The sequence below is a fragment of the Nothoprocta perdicaria genome, unplaced genomic scaffold (assembly GCF_003342845.1).
Source record: "Nothoprocta perdicaria isolate Ctin4 unplaced genomic scaffold, notPer1 scaffold_11, whole genome shotgun sequence".
NCBI classification, from domain to species: domain Eukaryota; kingdom Metazoa; phylum Chordata; class Aves; order Tinamiformes; family Tinamidae; genus Nothoprocta; species Nothoprocta perdicaria.
The window spans coordinates 2,857,529-2,877,666 of record NW_020454205.1 but is presented as its reverse complement, the minus strand read 5'-3'; the positions used below and the strand labels follow the sequence as shown (position 1 = coordinate 2,877,666).

General features: G+C 48.9%; 1 protein-coding gene across 1 annotated transcript in view; it reads left to right on the top strand.

Annotated features, from left to right (window-relative positions):
* Positions 1-485: 485 nt before the first annotated feature.
* The window catches only part of PLEKHM3 (pleckstrin homology domain containing M3), a 48,598-nt gene continuing 28,945 nt past the window's right edge, over positions 486-20,138 (top strand). The window contains exons 1-4 of the mRNA XM_026049101.1: positions 486-1,282; positions 7,751-8,686; positions 14,204-14,349; positions 18,504-18,697. Of these exons, the coding sequence (XP_025904886.1) occupies positions 727-1,282; positions 7,751-8,686; positions 14,204-14,349; positions 18,504-18,697 (1,832 nt within the window). The 5' untranslated portion in view covers positions 486-726. The remainder of the gene's footprint in view (positions 1,283-7,750; positions 8,687-14,203; positions 14,350-18,503; positions 18,698-20,138) is intronic.

Genomic DNA, 20,138 nt, shown 5'->3' with positions numbered 1-20,138 from the left:
AGGTAGGAAAGGAGCTGCTGCCAAGGCCCACGTCAGTCCCCTGAGMATGGGAATGCAAACAATCCACGAGAAAAAGTACTCCTAAACCCTTCAAGGCTGGCTGGCTTGTATTGCTGCCCCTTATTTTTATTTTTTCTTAACCACCTCTTGGGAACATGTGTGACATGTTCCCTAGGCAGCTGCATTTGCAGTGTTGATCAATCCCATGTTGAGTGCAGCTCTCCAAAGCTTATGTTGGTTAATCAATGTTGTCCCTGTGGTTTCACTTCATTCAGTGCCCCAAGCTCCTCTCTGCAACCTCCCACCCAAGTGACAACCTGCACGTTGAACAACACAGACCAAAAGCAGTTACTTGATATCCTGATGCTGTTGCACAATGAGGGAGAAAGGGGGCTAGGACTATGGGAAGAGTTATATGATTAAACAGCCTTCTGTGGGAAGAGGCTCCCGTTAAACTGATGTTTTGCTCTGCTTTACAGGCCCTCTCTGTCACTGTGAGTTTAATCCCCGGGGATTGGAGTCGTGCTCAACTCTAACTGACTGCATCAGTCCACGTTGTGTCTGAAGACAAGAGTTGCTTTGGTTCCTTTTCTACCACGAAAGATTTGGACTGGCGAGTGCATTTGTCCCATCTCCAAGCCAACGGAGCGGCCAGGGCACATGTGAAGCGGCTCTCGGCCTGGATGTTCATGCAGGGTCTGCTYGGTGCCGCTGGCAGCGTCCAACATGGAGGCTCTCGAGGTTGATGATATTAGCCCTGCCCTGGAAGTCACCGAGGACTTTTTCAATAGTTTTGATGCGAAGCTTGATAAGATTGTGCAGCCTTCGGAGGTGTTTGGGGTGCAGCAGGTCCCTGAGCTGGTCGGACGCGAGGTATTCGATCAGCTAACCGAGAGCAGGAACCTGAGGAACGTCGCCTCCTTGGCCAAAAGCGGCCTCCTCTGGGATGGCTGCAAGAACGGGCTCGTGGAGAGCAAAGCGCCGGCCCCGTTCCCCGCCCGGGAGCAGCTGGCGGCGCGGCGGGGCAGGGCCGCCGACGTGAGCGCCCCGGCGCTCGACATCTTCTCCCTGTGCCAGCGGCGGCGGGAGCGGCCCCGCTCCGTGAACGACCTGCTGGCGCCGAGCGAGGCGGCGGCCGCCTTCAAGCCGGCCCACGGGCGCTCCCGCTCGGACGCGAGCCGCGTGGACTGGGCCGCGCGGCAGCCGCCCGCCCCGCACGCCGCCTGCGCCCTGCTCTCCTACCTGGCGCTGGCCACGCGCGAGGACCTCCAGGGAAACACAGGTGCGCATGGGGCTGCTCCGCGGCCTCTGCTCGGCAACGGCACCCCGGAGCAGGGGATGCTCGTGCGAGGGAGAGGAGCCCAGGCTCCTCGCATGGTGGCCACCAGCACAACTCGCTCATCTCCACTGTAGCTTGCTTCCCATTTGTGTATCTAGGGACCTGTTTTTAAAATGATCCCAACTCCCGTTCTTGCACGGTCTGAGAAACTTTAGTTGCTTTACGTTTTGCTCCTGCTTTCTCCAGATTGACTCGGGTAAAAAGCATTGGTGCTTGTGGTGTATTTCTGATCATTTCCTTACCTGCTTATCGTAAGCTGAAACGTCTTTGAATGGTAAAGCTATTTGAAGAATGGCAAATCCTAACAAAGGCAGTTTTTATTTTATATATATATATAAATATATAAATATATAAATATATAAAATTGAAGAGAGCTATTAAGTAGGGAGTATACAAAGCTTTCCTGCAAGCTCTGCTCTATTTCTTTAAGAAATGTTGACTATTCAATTCATAAACAATGAGCAAAAATGCGAGCATCCCATGTGTGCCTGTCAATACTAGTGCATCTCTGCCAGCTTTGTACGGGATAGAGGAAGTCCTGTTATCAGATTGACGCAGGCATCTCCAGCGGGACACGTGGGGTACTGGTTTCAGCAAAGGAGGCTTCTTCCTTTTCCTTTCCCAGGCGACCTCACTCCAAGAGGCTCTGCTCATGGCTTTGGAAAAGCTGAGCTGGTGTCTCCCTCTCTGTGATTTATGTGGTAGATGCCAGAAGGGAACCATGCGCTTGAGGGAAAGAAGAACAGCTTGTGCCACAATGATTTTATGATCTAAATAATGGCATGGCTTCATGAAGGAGTTCCAGAAAAGGCCAGAGGGTTGGGGAAGATGATACGTGTGGTCAGAGGGCRCTGGTTATAAAAACCTGGGCTAGCAGTTAGGAAGACAGGAAGAACTTCTTCACTGTGAGGGTGCCCGAGCCCTGGCCCAGACTGCCCAGGGAGGCTGCGGAGGCTCCTGCTCTGGAGGTCTTCCCAACCCTCCTGGATGTGACCGGGTGCCCCGTGCTCTGGGTGTCCCTGCTGGAGCAGCGGCTGGACTAGATGATCTCTAGAGACCTTTTCCAATCTCAACCATTCTGTGATCGTTCTGTGGCTCTGTGGGTGGCTGATGGTTAAAAACCCAGGACGGGGCATGTCCCTGTGCCCGCAGAGGAGCTGGTAAATGTCGTGCCACGCAGGCCAGCACGGGTGCCCTGGCTGTGTCTGAGGCTTAGGCTTTTTGACCCAGTTTCCATATCCTGCCCTCAGGAAAACAGAACGGGGTGGGGGAAGCGGGGGTAATTATTTATAGTAAGAAATATCCGGAGCGAAGAACTAAGCTGCTGCTGTGAGTCATTCTGTATTTCCAGGCTTGCTCACGCGCTTGGCCGRCGAGGGTCACTTCGAGCCATGATTTGGTGGCGGCCGCGGTGGCCCAAGGGCTCCTGGTGGCCTGGGCCCGCTGGGGGATGGATYGCAAGGCTCTAATGGCCATTAAACAAGTGGCTGTGAGAGGCTGAGAGCAGCTCGGGCCCCTCTGCGCTCYTTGCCCCGGGGAAGAACTTCCCTCCGCAGCCTGCAGAGGTCCCTTAGAGCCCCGAGCTTGCTGCRAGCACTGGCTTTTCACAGATACGTTTCTTCCTCATCTTCACAGCGTGTTTATTACTGAGATTGCCTGTTCCTGTAACTCACCTTTTCATAAGACAAATACAGCGGAGCTGGATCCTTTCCATGCACCATGAGAGGAATGATTTGGGCAGAAGGTTTGCCCTTGGTGGCAGTGCCCCAGCTCGTGCCCTCGAGAGGCGCACTGGGTGCTAGGGAGCAAGCCCCACGTGGAGCTGGCAAAGGAGGAAGCTGCATGGAAACTGGAGGCAGAATTTGTGTGTCTGGCCGTAGGGCTGCAGGCAGAGAGCTGTTCCTGCCGTAGCCAGCGCGAGCCTGTCCGGATCATTAAAGCACAACATGGGAGCAGTTACCTTGGACAGCCATGCGGATGCTTTCCCTGTAACCCGGCGCTCCCTGTGCGTGTGGGTGCTACAGCCCTTTCCCGGGGCTCCTCCTTTGCCTGCGGAGCCCGCGAGCCCCGGGGAACCTCCAGCAACACCGTGTCCTTCCAGCAGCAGCGATGCTTGTGCTCAGCCAGCCTGTTCCTGTGGGCAGCATCCAGGTAGGGTCGTTGGCAGCGCTGCGACGCTGGGAGCAGAGGTCCTCGAGGTCTGAGGAATCCCTGTTTGGGGCTGCTTCCCCTATCCCAGGGATCCTATGGACTTCAGGGATCCTCTATCTGCTGCATAGCCCTGTGTGCCATARGGAAGCCAGGATTCCACCTCGTCCAGCTGCTGTCACAAGTGTTGTGYTCTGCAGAAAGGATGAGGCTGGGGGGACCCTGCCTGTGAGCTGGTGAGGGGAATTCAAAGGGGTTTGTACTTTGACTGGATTTATTGCTTGTAAAAGGAGCAGGTGAGAGCTGTGCAGCCGGGGTCGTTGACACCAAGAGCTACAGCAAACCAGTCGTGAGGCCTGCAGGTCTCCTGCRCTGTGCAGGACTTTCCCCTCGCTGATGTCCTCGCGTGAGCTGGCCCTGTTTCTGTGGCTTCCTTCCTTCTCTTTGAATAAGTGAGTTTATACCAAAATCAGCTGAACCAYCATGGCTTTTACAAGCACATTCAAGTCCCTCCTGCTTTTTGCAGATTTTTGTTCTTCCCACTTGCGGATGGAGCACGTGAGAACATAAGTCCAGTGCTTCTAGGAGAGAAGTGCAGTTGTTCTGTAGATATTTKCATTTACCATGGCTAACTATTATATGAAGTGAGGAGGAAAAGAAAAAGCTAACCCAGTGTTGCCAACCATGGACAAAGCTAAAATTAAGATGTTGCCAAATTTGACATTTCAAATCAGGTTTTGCCTCTGCTGAGCTTAAAGGGAATGAAAATAGAGTAGTTGATGTAAGTGAATGCAAAGCACTACCTAGTTAAAAGGTTTTGTTAAAAATGAAAATAGAGTAGTTGTTGTAAGTACATGCAAAGTGCTACCTAGTTAAAAGGTTTTGTTACTGTAAGGGTCCCTTGGGAAGAGGTGGCACAGGGAGAATAAGCCAGACTTGGCTACGGGAGAGCCAACTGCTGGGAATTTGTTGCTAAATATCAATCCCAATGCTTGGGGCAAGGAGGGACATCCAATGAACCTGCCTGAAAAAGGTGCAGCTGCAGAGCCAGGCAGGAAGATGGGGGGAACAAAAGGCTGCTTTTCGGGAGGAAGGAAACGGGTCCCGCGGATGCCGGTCGCACTGGCCGAGCAGCGGTTCGTCCCTGACCCGGCCCCGGTGAGCTGAAGGCCAGGTCTTAAACCTGAGTTGAAAGTGGGGGTGTGTGTGGAGACTGTTTCCTTGCATGGGCCTTGGCAGCCTCTTCTGTGAGGCCGACTGCAGACGAGCAGCCTGGGATCCTCTGCCTTGTCCTCGTGCTTCCGCAGGCTGCCRTGAGCGGGGCTGCACGTGAGGCTTCCCATGTGCCCATAACTCCAGGTAAATCCACCCAGCTTGGGATGAGGCAGGAGCTCCCAAGAAAGAGGCTGGAAGTGGAGGGAACACACGGCCCATCCTCAGCTGCTGCATCTCCCTTTGTTCCCTCTGCCTCCTTCCCCCTCCTCGCTTGAAATTATAACTCCAAATGGCTCAGACGTGGGCCATTTACTCTCATTATTTCCCTTCTTTTTATTTACTCTTCTTCAATTTACTCTGCCCGTCTCTGCAGGAAGGAAAAAAAAAGATGCTGCTTCTCTTCGGAAGGTGGACGGAGGGAAAGGGAGCACTTAGTATCCGAGTGGAAAGGTATTATCTGGCACAGGGCACATCAAGGAGATAAAGAAGCAGAGGGCTGCAAGGTGTGTGTGTTTAGTGCACGGGTGCATATGGATGTGACCCCTCTCTGCCAGCCTCTCCTAAAGAAAACGGGATATTGGAATATTAACCAAGTTGGCTGCTGGTTTTGTCCTGTGTGCAGCAGGACCTGRTGGAGACGATTCTCAAGAGCTCGAGGGAAGCAGGGAGAGGGGCTGGTTCTGCCCTAACCCAACAAAAGGAATCAAAAGCCCCCCGCTTTTGCGTGCTGGCAAAACGGGGGGCCTGGGGAGGGCCACGAGGTGGTCTTAGCATGGAGCAACTTGAACTGTCATCTGTACCTGATGGAAGCGAGGGAGCCGCAGCAGCGCTGCCTCCCTGATTGGATTAATAGCAAAGGAAGATGACTCTAGAATGGCTGTCCATTATCTGCACTACAAAGGGATTAGTGTGGGTTTCASAGAAATTAATGGCTTTTGAGTTAGCACAGAAATACTAATGAATGTCAGGCCAGAGATGTATGGGGAGCAAAATTGGTTCCCTTTTAGCGTGCGCGCGCCTCTGTGTGTATCTGTCCATTTGAGGTAGCAAAGCAGGCTTTTTCTCAGCCATTCTAAGTCTTRGAGTGGGCTTTCAGTTTTCACGTTTAGCCAAAATGCACTTGAGTAGCTTATTTGTCTGCAAAGTATAGTTATATCGACTTCTTTTGAACCTTTTCAGACCTAGTGTCAAAGTAGTGAGTTTTTTTTTAATTATTATCATGCTTTTTATGATCTCTGCAGGAAATCTTCATAGGTAAAGTGCAGAGCATTTTCAACATGGTGTTAAATACAATCTCCATCCTGGGTATGTGTGGGCTAAGTGAGGAAGCTGAGCATGGGCTGGCCCAGCAAAACCCCTGCCCTGGAGACCTAGACACCTAAAGGTGTCGTTTTTGCTGCAAACGTGGGTGGGAAGCAGCATCCTTGTCCCGTTTTTCACTGCCTGCCCCAGGTCTGCATGTTCACGTTAAGTGTAGCCACACTCTACATTAATGCTCATGTGTGTTTTTGACTGGGACTTTACTTAATCCTTGTAAATACTTAAAGTTGGTATGAGGAGCTAGCCAGGACTTTCTGTTCTTAGTGGTCTCCTTGCCCAATAGACAACTCTGTCAATCCACCATGTGCTTTGCAGCCAGGAAAATCTTTTGTGCCGCCGTCTACCCCATCCCTCTTTCAAACGTTGTCAGCCTGAGGGTAGAAACCACGGGCTGAAGCAGCTCTGGATTTGCTGCAGTGCCCTCAGGTCAGTTGATGCCGGTCGTGGTTTGGCCCGGTTGTGCCAGGCAGAGTTTCAAGAGCCCTTCCCAAGTGGTTCCCATGTTCCTGCTTTGGGAACAGAAGCCTCCAGGGGCGATTGGAAGCTGGAATTTCTCTGTTAATTCTGTTAACCCAAAACCTATGTTGTTAATTCAAAGCCTATTGCAGATTCCCTTGCAAGGAAGGTGAAGCAGAAGCCAGAAAGGAGCGAGAATTGTTTCAGTGCTGGATTACTTTGGGATGTTGAGTATTAAATTTGTCATTAGAGCGTAACAGTGACTTCCTCTGAAGTTATATTATATATAAAGCCACACGCGCAGCCTCAGGTGAAAATACAGCGTTCACGTGTGTWAACAGAGGCTGGAGTGATGCAGGTTGGATTGGAAACAAGTTCAGCACAGAAACCCTTTTAAAATTCAGAAATTCTTTTAATAGCTCAGTTTAAATTCTTATGGTTCTGATGCCCAGAGGAACTTGTGCCTGGGCTGATTTTCTCAGAACTAAGAAAATTCCCCTTGACTTCACCCTGGGCCAGGGTTTTTGAAAGGGCCTGATCCAAAGCATTTGAAATGCTGGGGAATTTAACGTGTGTCTGAGACTGGGCAGCCTCCTTTTCAAAATAAATAAATAAATCRGTCGTGTCTGCTCATCCTAAGCTTGGTTCTTATAAATAATCAAAACTCCYTTCTGGTAAATGGAGCTGGGCAGAATGTTCTGGTCTTGGGTCTTGCCGAAATGCCGTGAGAAGCTCCTGTCATTGGATACAGTTCTGCACTCCCTGTCTCCTGGTGAGTCTGGTATGTGAGTATAAAAAGGTGTAAAATGCTATCAAAGATGTTGCTAGAGGCACTGTGAGAGAGACATTGAGACACCAGCACAGAGCTAAACTGGTTGCTTTTGTGCAGGATTTAGCATTTTGGAGCTGCCATTCTTGTTTTACTTGGTAATACCAGACTCTTCTGATGTCGGGTCCGGAAGACCTGCTCTGTCCTCTGGGATAATGTCAGGAAAATGGGTTTGTTTCTCTGTATTTCTGTTTCTTTGTAGAGTGTTCTGGCATTTCTGGATACAAAAGTGCTATACTTCTCTTGATTCAAGCGTATACTCAAAGGTGCATGCATTTTATGAATCCAGATAGCCTAATGGGTGATGGTTGTCAGTGATATTTATTCTGAAAACTCAAATTATACTCAAATGTGTCATGAGATGTATGAACTTAAATGACCTAACGGCGAGAAGCAAGTCATTGCAAAAGAACCAACCGTGATGTTTCTGTTGTGTCTTCCAGAACACCAGCCGACGTTTCCAAACATCCTGAAGAAGGGATACTTGGAAATCCGAAGGGACGATGACAGCTACTGGCAGAGCTGTTACGCCGAGCTCTCCCCGTGCGACCTGTGCCTGCACCGCCTGGACAGCAGCGGCAACGCGACGCTTCCCACGCTGTACCCGCTCGCGCGCTTCCAGAGGGTCGCGCTCACGGGCAGCGCTGAAGCCAAGGTGGTGGACGCGCTGCTCTCGGACAGCTCGCGGCTGCAGCTCAAGGCCGGCTCCTCCTGGGAGGCTTTGGACTGGGGGCAGAAGCTGTGGGAAGCGGTGCGCGCTGCCGGGCCGCCRTTCGGGAGGCAGCGGGAGACGCTGGAGAACGCGCCCAAGGCCGACGACAACAGCGACCTTCCACAAACCAACGGATTGCTGGAGAAGCCCATGGAGCTTTTCCTCTCCATGAATTTGACCGAAAATACTAAAGAGTACCCAAATATTCTCAAATCGGGGACTCTCTATAGGTTGACTGTCCAGAATAACTGGAAGGCATTTACGTTTGTCTTGAATAGATCTTATCTCATGGCATTCCAACCAGGTAGGCTTGACGAAGACCCTCTGCTGAGCTACAACATCGACGTGTGCCTGTCGGTCCAGACGGACGCCCAGGATGGCTGTGACTCCTGCTTTCAGGTCATTTTTCCTCAGGACGTCCTCCGGCTGCGTGCGGAGACGCGCCAGAGAGCCCAGGAGTGGATGGAGGCGCTGCGAGCGGCAGCCAGCGCTGCCMGGAGTTTGGGTCAGGACCTGCAAGTCACGCTTAGGAACAAAGCCGGAGATCGGCCTTTCGGAAAGGACCTGAGGAAGAGCAAGCGCCAGTCGGTGACCACCAGCTTCCTGAGCATCCTGACCACGTTGTCGCTGGAGAGAGGGCTCACAGTTCAGAGTTTCAAGTGTGCGGGTAAGCAACAGAACTGCGGAATCGGCCCAGGAAAACGTTGGAAAAATCCCTTGGGAGCACTCGCATGCACTGCAGCAGCGCAGAGCTGCTCCCTTCCTCCATCTCCAGCCAGGGAGCCTCAGCGTGTCAGCCTGTCTTGCTCTCTAAAATAGGGAGAAAAGCCTATGAGGTGTATGAGGTCAGGAGTGCTTGAGTAGCAAACAGGTATCAGATCCGTGCTTGCTTCGGAATCACAGGGGTTTGCCTTCCAGCTTTCTGGTTTCGAGCCTGTTTCTTTCCTTTAATTTCTGTCTGCTGTCCTTTTTGGAGGCCGGGCTCAGCTGGCAGCCTCCTGGGAGGCTCCCCGCCGCGTGCCGGTGCTTGCCGCGGGGCTGCGTGCGCTCCGAGCCCCGGGTTCACGCACCGCCTTAGCTGCTGCTCTCCTCTCTCGAGGCAGAGCTGAAACGTGGCCTTAAGCAGCTGCATCTGATCGTTCTTATCCAGAACCCCAGTTGGTGTGAATGCTGAGCTAGCCCAGGGCTGTGATGGCCTCAACACCACCGGGTACCTGAGTGCCTTAAAAACATCTGATGTGCAAAAAAGAGGGGCAAAGCGATGCCTTGTCCCTACTGGTAGCTGTGAGAATGAAAGCAGCAGCGAGACTGGGACCGGGTCAGGTGGAAGTCCCCCGGATGGATTGAGCCCAGTGTGTTACCCAGCACATTGGCTTTGTGGAACTCCAGCAGACAGCAGGATGGACAGCCTTGCTGTAGGTAATGTCCATTCAAACTGTATTCCCTTCTCCTTGTTGCTTTTCAATGCAAAGTTCRGTGGAGAAAGATTTTTGTCATTTTGTTCCACCCTCTGCCTGAGACGCAGGAGAGTTTTGAGTGAGCGTTGCCAACGCTCTCCTCCRAAGTCCTCAAGCCTGAGCTGGAACTTCTAGCTGTTCCCGCAGTACAAGTGAGTGAATAATCCCCATTGTAACTGGGAAAATCCCAGTTGTRACTGGGAAAAGCTGCTGCTGAGGAGGCACAGCGGGTCCTTCCTCGCGCCTTGCTCCCTGCRGGAGCTTGTGCTGCTCTCCTGCACGGGCTCCTGTTTAAGCCARGGGGCCTGCTGCTCGTAATTACATCTTGCAGGCATTGAGAGCCCTTTTCTCCAGGGCTCCTGGGAGGGGAAAGCTTGGAAAAGGGGGAAACGGGGAGGAGGAGGGAGGAAGAAAAGTTTTGCTGTGAATTCTTCAGCCATTTAGTGCAAATTCCTGTAATTACCGTCTTTGTGTCCTGTCCCAATGGCACATAATACAGCAGAAGCTTTTCCTAATTGAGACCTTACAGGAGGTACAAATCCCTCCTTTGTTCGGCCTGACAAATTAGTGCCAGAAAGTGGCAAGGTCCGAGTGGGAATCAAAGGCAAGCAACACAAAGATGGAACTTAAGGCTACAGTAATAACCCTCTCTAGTCCTGCAGGGCTGGGAGGGAAGGAAAGGGAATGACCAAGGGAAAAATTGAGGGGCTTTTTGTTTTGTTATAAATTCCCTTGACATGACAGCACCTCAGGGCTGCTTTATTTACTTAGGAAAAGTGATTAAATAGCAATACAAGAGGGCAGCCTGTTGTCTGTGGCGCTGCCCCCCTTCCCGCAGCCCCCTGCTGCCTGCTTAATGGAGTGACAAAGCGCCTCCGCCGGGCCGGGACCTGACAGGGACCCTCTATTATTATTATTATTATTATTATTATTATTATTATTATTATTATTATTATTATTATTATTATTATTATTATTATTATTATTCCTCTCCCCTCCTTCTCTTTGCAGCCTGCGTGGGGTTCCCCTCCGCGTGCATTGCCCTCGGTGTCCCCTTCAGAAAGCGCCCTGCAAGTGCAGCAGCCTCCGGGCAGCACCAGGACCTGCATCCACCTGGCACGGCTCCGGTCTCCCGCCTCCATTCCCGGGAGACCTAGCCAAGCCTGAACGTAAATAGCTATAGGGGGTGCCACAATTAATTAGCCCCTGTGCTTACTCCTAGCTCCCATCCTGGCCAAGGAGCTGCCCAATTCCTGACTGCTGCCCAGCACAGCAGCTCCTGTCCCTTTTGGCCACACAGTGCCAAGCAGCCGAGCCTGCGGAGCCCGATCCTGCGGCACATGGGGGAGAAAAGGAATGGGGAAGGAGAGATCCGCTTGGAGCGTCCCGGGAATGGGGGACAAGGAAAGGAGGCACCAGGAGGAAGCAGAGGGATGTGCTAAAGGGTTCACTGCATGTGAAGCAAGGCTTTTTATGACTGCTTCTAATTCCCTCGGAGCAAGTTCTCTGGGAAAAACAGCACCTCAGTGCTTCTCAGCATTGAAAGTAAACCTGTAGTCTACTGAAATTCCATTGGGAAGATCCAAGCAAATAAAAACCCAGAAGTTTCTTTAAAAAAAAAAATAGAAAAGAAAAGAAACTTCATTGCAGTCCTTTGACACACAGCTAGTATTTTCTAGTCCTGGTTTATTTATGGAGTTCTGTTCTTAATGTGCACAAAGTGCAAGGCTAGGTTTGGACATTTATGTCTTTTCAGGGTTAAAGTTGCAGGCTTCATTGCCGTTAGTTTTATTATGGGGGCAGAATAGAGCCTTGCAACCTGCAGCGTGCACGTGGCAGGCCCTGCATAGGGGACAGGTCTAATGCCAACATGCAGAATGTTGCATATGCCCAGGTAGGTCTGCAGATCCTGACCTAACATCCGCATGAGAGAGAGCAAAGACAGGGCTCTGTGTTGGGTCGAGTTGTTAAATGGCGATAATGGAAGTTAATTCAGGGCTTAATCCTGAGCTCCTCCTAATAGTCAGGAAGTTTCCCCTGGCTCGGGAGCGTTGGGCCCGTCCTTTGGGTGGGATTGAAGCGGGAATAGGGGAGCACTGAACCCTTTGTGACTTGTGGGGAAGCCAATCTAGAGGATAATCACAGTGGGATTTGCCTATGGCTTAAATAATTGCAACTGCATAGGGTCAAAGCCACAGGGCTTCAACAGAGAACGTTGTGTGTGTTTGATCTGTTAGCCTTTTTTAAAAAGAAGTCGATAAGAAGCTCATAGAAAAATAGGCAAAGGTGAGTAAAGGGCCAGACTTTCTTTGGAGGTTTAAAAGTTCAGATAATTTCTTGAGAAAGAGRATTTCTTTGGCAGAAGGCTAATGCAGGGAAAGGGACAAAGCGTAGGAAGCTCAAGCCAGGGTGGGAATAAGGGGAGCAAACACCTCACAGAACAAAGGCTGTACAGAAAACGGGCAGCAGGAGACACGCTGGGACCTCAGATGCCTCCTAAGTGTGCCTGCCTGCCWCGTGGCTTTGGGCTCATCCATGGAAAAAGGTTGTGGAGTGAATGGGGACGTGGCAAAGCCTGCCTGAAACCGAAGCGCTTCGCACGTCTGCTCTCTGTGTGCTGAGCAGCCAGGGAAATGTCCGTCTGATTGAACGCTGCACRTTCGTTGCTGTGCTTCTGCTTAGGTTGTTCTGTGGCTTTATCAGGCTGAAAGCTTTTTGAAGTCTCTGGGTCATTATCTTCTCTCCGTTTTTCATGTTGCTGCTAAATGAATTAGCTTCCAAGCTAATCTGTCACAAATTTAATTATGGTACGCAATCATGAGAGAGTTGCTTTTTCCTGATACTGAGYGAGGAACTTTATTGGATAAGGAAAACAGTTGGGTACTTAATTCTAGTTTGGTCTTCCATTTTCTCTGCTTCACTGGGGAGCTCCTCCGATCTCTTCTTGCTAAAAGTTAAAAGAAGTATCTGGGTTAAAAAAATATTGTCTGCCTTTGGGGTTGAAGAGTTGTATCCAYGTGTCCTGGGTTCTCCTCCCCAGGATCCCTCTCTTTCCCTTGCTTGATTCCAAGGCTGTTTAGGTGCCTTTCCTTTGATGGAAGAGCTGGGATTGCTCCTTCCCTCGCCTTGCTAGCACTGCATCTATTCACAGCTTGCTCTCCAACACCCTTCRGGCAAGGATGGCTCTCCAAGCCCAGGAGCTGCACTGTGGATCTCGCCGAGGTGCTTTGCTGGAACTGGGCTCTTCTCATTGGGAAGAACCCAATGTTTAGAACTCAGTGCTAAACCAATGCAAGGGTTTAAAGCGAGGAACCGGTAATGTCTTCCTCTCTGGCAAATGTGATGTTTATGTTCCTGAACATCTGARTGCAGGATTTCCAAGGTGTTAAGCCATGAGCTATTCCTTCCTCCTCTTCCTTCTCCTTTTCTCTCTCTTGCTCTTTTTTTTTCCCCCRCCTTAAGAAAGCAAAGTAGCCTAAGTGGGCTATGCCACAGGAATATGTTTGTCACACTGCATCACTTTGAACTGCATAACATCAAAGAAAATCAGGGCTTTGATAACTTGATTTGAAAGGATTGTAGAAATAGCCATCATTATGAATCACAACAGATAGGAATGGAAAAGATGGTGATTTTCAAGCAGCGAAACCTGTAAGGTAAAGAAGAATGTAAGGTGGGTGCCACATTCTCATCTAAAAGAAATCTCAGCCTCACAATGTTATGTAGCTGTGCAGAATATGATCTACTTGAGGATGTGAAAAGGAATGGGAAATGCTCTGTGTGAAAATGTGTTTCTGAGGAGCTAAGGAACAAAAATAGGTTCAGAGAAGCATCCTTGGGCTTGTAAAATGCTSTTTATTGGAGTGGGTGCTAATGGTGACTGTAGCTGTGGGGGTCCTGTGGGGACACTGGCTCTTGAAGGCCAGGCAGAAATGCCAGTGTGTGGGCCCTGCCAAAGGGGTGTTAATAACACGCCTCTCACTGTGGCCACCTGAGCATTTTTAGCCTTGTTCCCTAAGCAGGTTGCCGTGTGTCTCCCAGTCTTCAGCTCTGATATTGCTGGAACCTCGTGGTCCATTTTAACCACGGTTGAGAGAAAGACGGAGGTGGGAGATACCTGGTGTGCCTGCGCGTTCGGTGAGAGGAGGCAGTTGGATGAGGGAGAGATCTGCTTCAGTCCCTTCCAGCCCAAGGAGAAGCCTTGGCCTGCGTTTATTTTTCACCCAGGGACCCTGAGCAGGAGGCGATGGGGAAAAAAACAATGATCCTGATGTGGAAAAAAGTGTCAGGCAGACCTTGTAAAGCACAGGGTCATGCAGGGATTCCTGCCGATCCCTCTGGATGTGGGGAAAAGGCCTGGCTGTCTGGAGCGAGGGCATGATGCTTCTCTGGCCTGGGGTTTTCTATTTAAGCTTCAGTTTTCAGGTGACTTTCAGTCAGTTTCATGTTAAGACATCTTGTTGCTCTGGTCTTTTGCCTTTATTTCTTGAGAACTGCTAAGGCCTCTCTGCTTTCTGAACAGTTTTTCTTGCTAAATTCCATGTATGTTTTTTCCATGCTAGTGACAGAACATTGGTATTTGCTCCTTTATCTCCAGGGAATGCGAAATACTTGGTTGGTTGTTTAAAAAAGGGAAGTGTCAGCAGGGGGGACAGTTAATTTGAGCGTTGTATTTCCCAATTGTGCACGTTGGGCTCAGTTAATCTCCTGCCCCGTCTCTTCCGCAGGCTGTCAGCGCTCCATAGGCCTGTCCCACGGGAAAGCCAAGGTGTGCGGCTACAGCGGCTGGTACTACTGCAGCTCCTGCCACGTGGACGACACCTTCCTCATCCCGGCGCGCCTCGTCCACAACTGGGACACCTCCAAACACAAGGTCAGCTGCTGCAGCTGGGTTTGCTTGCAAGTCACCCCAATCGCTGCTTACATCCAAACAAAGACCTCACAACAGGTCGAGGATTAAATGTGTTGTCTGCTGATGACCTTTAGGGCAGGTGAGGATAAACCTGCTAAAAACTGGTGTCATCTGCAGCAAAGATGACACTTGCAGAGTACACTAGGTCACATCTCCTGGCACAGACCTTTCCAGAAGACTAGCAAGATGGCAGGACAACACTTGTTTGGGCCACACAGACAAAAATAAAGAGAAAATTCTACACCCGTTCACTTGTTACACAAATGGCTTTTCCAAAACTTCAGTAATCTGCTGGTTAAAACTGCAGTAATCTGGCCCGAGGAATTACACCAGCAAACGTGGTAGCTGTTGCTCTGCTATCAGAGAGAGTTTAGGCTGAAATAACAGCAAACTTGTCAGGAAAATGGATGTTTGATGTTTTGTGTCTGCATATATTATAATTATGGGCTATTTGTAAAGGAGAAAGTGAACAGTGCATTCCCTATTAGAGGAAAAGCTCCTCTCCGGAAGATGAACATTTGTCTGAAGAGATTATTAAAAGGTAGGCAGAGCCTGCCATGAGGAAAATGAAATGCAGGATGCTTCAAAATGTATAAAGCTGCTGTATGTAGAGACTAAAAACCTCCTTTTCCTAGAAACCCTGAAAAATATTTAAGGGTTATTTCTTTGGATGCTTTTTCCAAGGACTAAACTTGCTGGCCCAAGGCAGTTGGTTAATCCTGATGTAGAGAAAGTGCATAGTAGGCAAATTGGCCTCATATCAAGGTATCAGTGATATTGTTAAGAAAATAAACTCTTTTATTTTTTATGTAAAAGCTGTGCTCTGTGCTCAGCTTCCTGTGGCCTAGGTGTAGGCAGCTGACACACAAAGACTGAGACTTTTAAGCTAAGCTTCAGTTGAAAATCACTGTAATTATTACAGTGAGAAATCATCAATTTGCACTTTCTGTAGACAAGCAGAACAGTTGTGAGGTGGTTTGGGAGCACAACCAAATTCCTATCCATGTCTGATTGTGGCAAAGTACAATGGAAGGAACCACCTGCTTTTCCCACCAGGTGGGAAAACGCCAAGTTATCCCCACCTATTAGAGAGGGAATGGAGGTCCTGCAGGTTCGTGTGCCAAAGTGGCCGTGCCACAGCTGAGCTGAGACCGTTGGTTGGATCTCTTGAACTTTCTCTGATCTACATATAGGATAAACTCTTTACTTTGGGGAAATCTGTCGGATTTTACCTTTTTGATCAACTCTGCACATTCATGCTTTTGTGTCTCTTCCTGCTATTCTCCCACAGGAATCCAACACTGCTTTTCCAAGGCAGAGCACATAGTGCCTGCACTTTTACACCTATATTTCTTTTCTCCATTCAGAGATAAGGTTTGATGCCTGTTTCTCCAGAATTGTCTAAAAGGCAACTTAATGCTGGGTGCAGCACTAACTAATGGTAACGAAGACACACGATCCCTTAATAGCGTATTGGTTAGATGCTCTGATTTGGCAAAGACAGATATTTTATTGAGGAGCAAGAAAGCAGCATAAAGTATCTGGCAACATATATGTTGAATGAAGCCAAAGAGCAGAGCTCCTCCTAAGCAGGCAGCCCTGCCTCGCACAGGCAACGCTGCAGTAACCCCTGGAGCTGCTCCAGGCCCAAACCACATTTATTGACCAGCAAAACTAAAGCAGGGCTTCAATCTCTGAATGCTTCTGTATTTCACACAGTCTGCACTGTGCCTGTCAGCCCACCAAGGAGGGAAAGGGAATGAAGTAACTTAAATACTTCACTCCCTCCCACTCCTCTGCACTTCTTGCCCTCTGCAGAGGTCTCTGGAATCTGTCGTGTTTCTCTTAGGCAAAGCTAGCACTGATACATACCCTGGGCCATGGGATTTAATATAATGTGAGTGATATAATGGGATTGTACACTTTTTTTGGTCATGTTTCATGGATTTCCCCACAACTAAGCAGCATTCTTAAGGTCAACTTGCAACTATTAAGTAAGCCTTGCCAAGGCTGAGGTTCTGCTCTGCTGCTGGCAAGGCAACATGTGAAGAAACAGAAGCAGTAAAAATCTGCAGAATTGTGTCCTCCCATCGCTAGGATCTTGGAAAGCAACAATGCACTGAACACCTGCAAGCATGTGGGTAAGAAAAGGAGAATCACCTGGGTTGTAATTAAAACTGCTTCACAGAACCTGGCCACCAGGCAGGTTTCTCCTGTCGTAACTGAACCAGCAGTTCAGTCCCCAGCTCACAGGGGTCTTTTATTTTCCATCCTTTTCCCTTGTTTCTGTATTTGTGTTTTTCATGAGTTTGTGTGCAGGGAAAGAAAGAGGCAGTCTTGGGAACATCCCTTCTTCCTTTTGCTTTTGCCAACTGGTTTCCCTGTTTACTTTGGAGAGAGAAAAAAAAAAAAAAACCCAAAAAAACGATATTGCAGTTTGGTTGTGGTGGCTCCTGGCTTATTGGAAATGCCAGATGAACATAGAGGAAATGGACTTCCCGGCCAGAAGGCTTCAAGGGAGACCAACTTCTGGTCAATTGAATTCTGAAGGGCAAGTTTGCAGCCTCTAGAAAAGCACGGCCTGGAAGTATTAACATCCATCCTTGTGTGACATTGCAGGCTAACACGCTGCCCTGCTTTGTACCTTCCTATTCCTACCAGCTTTAATTTAGTGGGATGGTCCAGTCTCCTTGAAAAAATGGGAGGATTGTAGGAGCACAGGTCAGCAGAGCTTCACTACAGTACATTGTGCTTTGGGGTCTGGATTTGTGCCTTAGGTAGGGCTTGCAGGACTTGGGGATGTGTCCTCAGTGATGCCCTTCCTCACAGATAGCTCCTTTAGAGGACAGAAGTCAGGAAACCAGACCAAGATATGAGAAAGAGTGGGATGGTTTATAGAAGTGATATGTTTAACACGGCTTCTGGACCTGACAAGTCAGTGACATTATGGTTGCTGTATTAGCTGTGCAGCTGCTGGTGGGAAGGCTCTCCTGAGTGTTATTTGTTATACGATTATTATGCACCGTGAAAAGGCTGCAGTTAGGACGAGCTTTCCCTGCCTCAGACTGGCTCTGTCACTGGCAGTGCTGCTGTTTTTAAGGACATCTCCTGCTTTTACTTGCTTCCTATTTTACAGCCCCAGAAGGGAAATAACTTCCTAAAGCAGAGGAGACTGTGGGGTGCCCTTGCTGCCTTTGTTACTTTCATGAAAGGTAGCATATTAGCCTAATTCATCCCTCCCTGGCCTCAGTGTAAACACTGATTTAAAGGAGGACTAATTGAATTGCGGAACACACAGTATTTCTGTAGCGCGGTTTCAAGTGACTTGCAGTTCATTTCAGATAATCCCATCTTCCCTTTTCCAGCTGTGATAAAATGCAGAAATAGGGAGGGAGAGCGACTGTGGCCTTCTCACCTCAAAAACAGGAGTGTCTCTTCCAGCGAGAATAAAAGTCCCATTAATTTATCAGGATTATAGGAGCTCTTTGCCGGTGAAGATAGAGCACTGCCATGAGAAAGGCATAAGAAAATTTTATTTTCATCTCAGCAGATGAAATGCTGAGAATGAGTAACCCCAGTAAAAACAAATTTTGTTTAGCTGTAATTTAAAAACCTTGATAGATGTGCCTCTTAACTTTATAGTTAAGAATWAAAAAAAGGGAGAATTACAGTACACTGGAATTCTACACCCTGAGATGGTACAGTACAGCTTGACTTGTATGTATTTCCTTTTCTAATATTWTTTTTTTTCTTCTAACGTCCCACTTACTCAATCTTTGCTTTCTTGCCCAAAAGAAAGCAACAAACAAACATAAAAATATTAACAGGGAAGAATCTTGCTGATCACAGCGTTTAGACTTGGGAAACACTAGAATGCAATGCTCTTCTGCAGTGAAAATATGTACCTGAAAATATGTACCTGAAAATATCACTGTGCTTAATAGACTGCAAGAAGTTTGACTGGGTCTGAGCCTGGGTCTCTCTCAGCTTTGTCTTTATCTATATCTGGTAGCAGCAGCATTTCAGAAGTAGAACATAACTGATCACAGAGGAGAAGAGGCACTTAAAAAGAATTGGGAGGAAAGCCTGGCTGAAGCGCTTGCTTTATTTTTCAGGTGTCAAAGCAAGCCAAAGAGTTCCTGGAATATGTGTACGAGGAACCACTGATTGACATCCAACAGGAAAATCCCATGCTGTACCAGCATGTTGAACCTYTGGCAACTGTTGTGCGCCTGAGGCAGCAGCTAAAATCTCTCCGGGCCTATTTGTTCAGCTGCAGAGCAGCAGTGGCCGAAGACCTGCGTAGAAGGTAAGGACCAAGGACAACACACAAGACAAGGGTACAGTTGCTTTGTTTCCTTTTTTTTTTTTTCCTCTTTTTGCTCCCTATTCTGAAAGTTGTTACACATTTAGAAAGACACTGTTCTTCTACCTGATTTCTTGGGCAGCCAAGTACCTAATGCTGAAGGAAAATGGTTCCAGGTGGTTGTATGGGGCCTGAGTGCCAGAAGTTGTTCTCGAGAACTGTGAGCGCAGGGGCCACACGTTATGTGGGAGCCCCCGGAGCTCCTCAGGCTTCCTCACCCTGTGTGAGGGTGTTTGGCCAGGGCTGACACCTCTCTGTCACAGGGCTCCCAGGTGCTCGAGGTGGGTAACCACATTCAGGAGCTCTGAGTYAGCACGTGGACAATGTGGGAGAGGCCAGCCTGGTGCCTCCTCTGGCCTTCTGCCCTGGCACGAGATAACTCGGGAGGTAGGTGGCCCCAGAGCAGCCACGCTGCTGCTCAGCACCCACCTTCTCTGCCCAGGGCAGGGCTGTGCTGAGTGTTTCTCTATTGGAAAATAAATGGTCGTAGCACAGCAGAAGGCATTTTGTTTGTCATTCCCTTCATATTGAGTTTTTCTTGGGGGAAATCATGGGTTTATAAAAGGCGAAATCCATTTTGGAAGTGCTGTAACTCAGGCTGTTCAGCTGCTGCTGCGTTTTCCTAGCAAGCTACAAAGAATATTTCAGAATATTTCAGAATATTTAAGGTTGGAAGGGACCTCTACAGATCATCTAGTCCAACCTTCCTGCTCAAGCAGGCAGGAAAGACCAACCTTCTTGCAACCGTCAAGCCACTGTTGTGGCTTTAAAAAAATAAGTAATAATAATGAAAGATAAAAGTGTCTTTTGTTCTGAATCTCATGAAAAGATGGAAAACGGGCTGTGGGGTGAGAGGCTACAGGCACACGCAGGTGACCTGAGAAACCTGTCTGACACAATGAAAGGATTTGTGTCCAGGTTTGCAAGCAAGGCAAGTGTGCAAAGAGGGAAGAAGCAGCCCTGGAATATTCAAGCTCCCAAATGATAAGAAAGCGGATGACCTTAGTGGCTGTGTTTCGAGCACCAAGTTTTAAGGACAGCAGACCTGAATTGTGTGGAGGGGAGCAGAATGCACCAGTGTTTCCTCCACAGGAAGAGGAGTGATGACAAAGTCTGCTGGTCAGCAGGTAACTTAGGTCATTCCTTTGAATAGCTACCTCCTATATGAAGGATATGGCAGCAAGTTTCTGGGGAGCATTACTGAGCTCTTAAATCCACAGCACAGCAATACGTGCTTGTGTCGTAATGCTCAGTTCCTATGATTGGCAGGACAGCTTGCAGCATTTTAAAAATCAGGATTTTTTTTTCTGTCATCCCAGGASCTGGTATTGTCTTGTAGGATGTCTTGCTACTCAGGTCTGATAACTTTTCCATACTGCCCTCT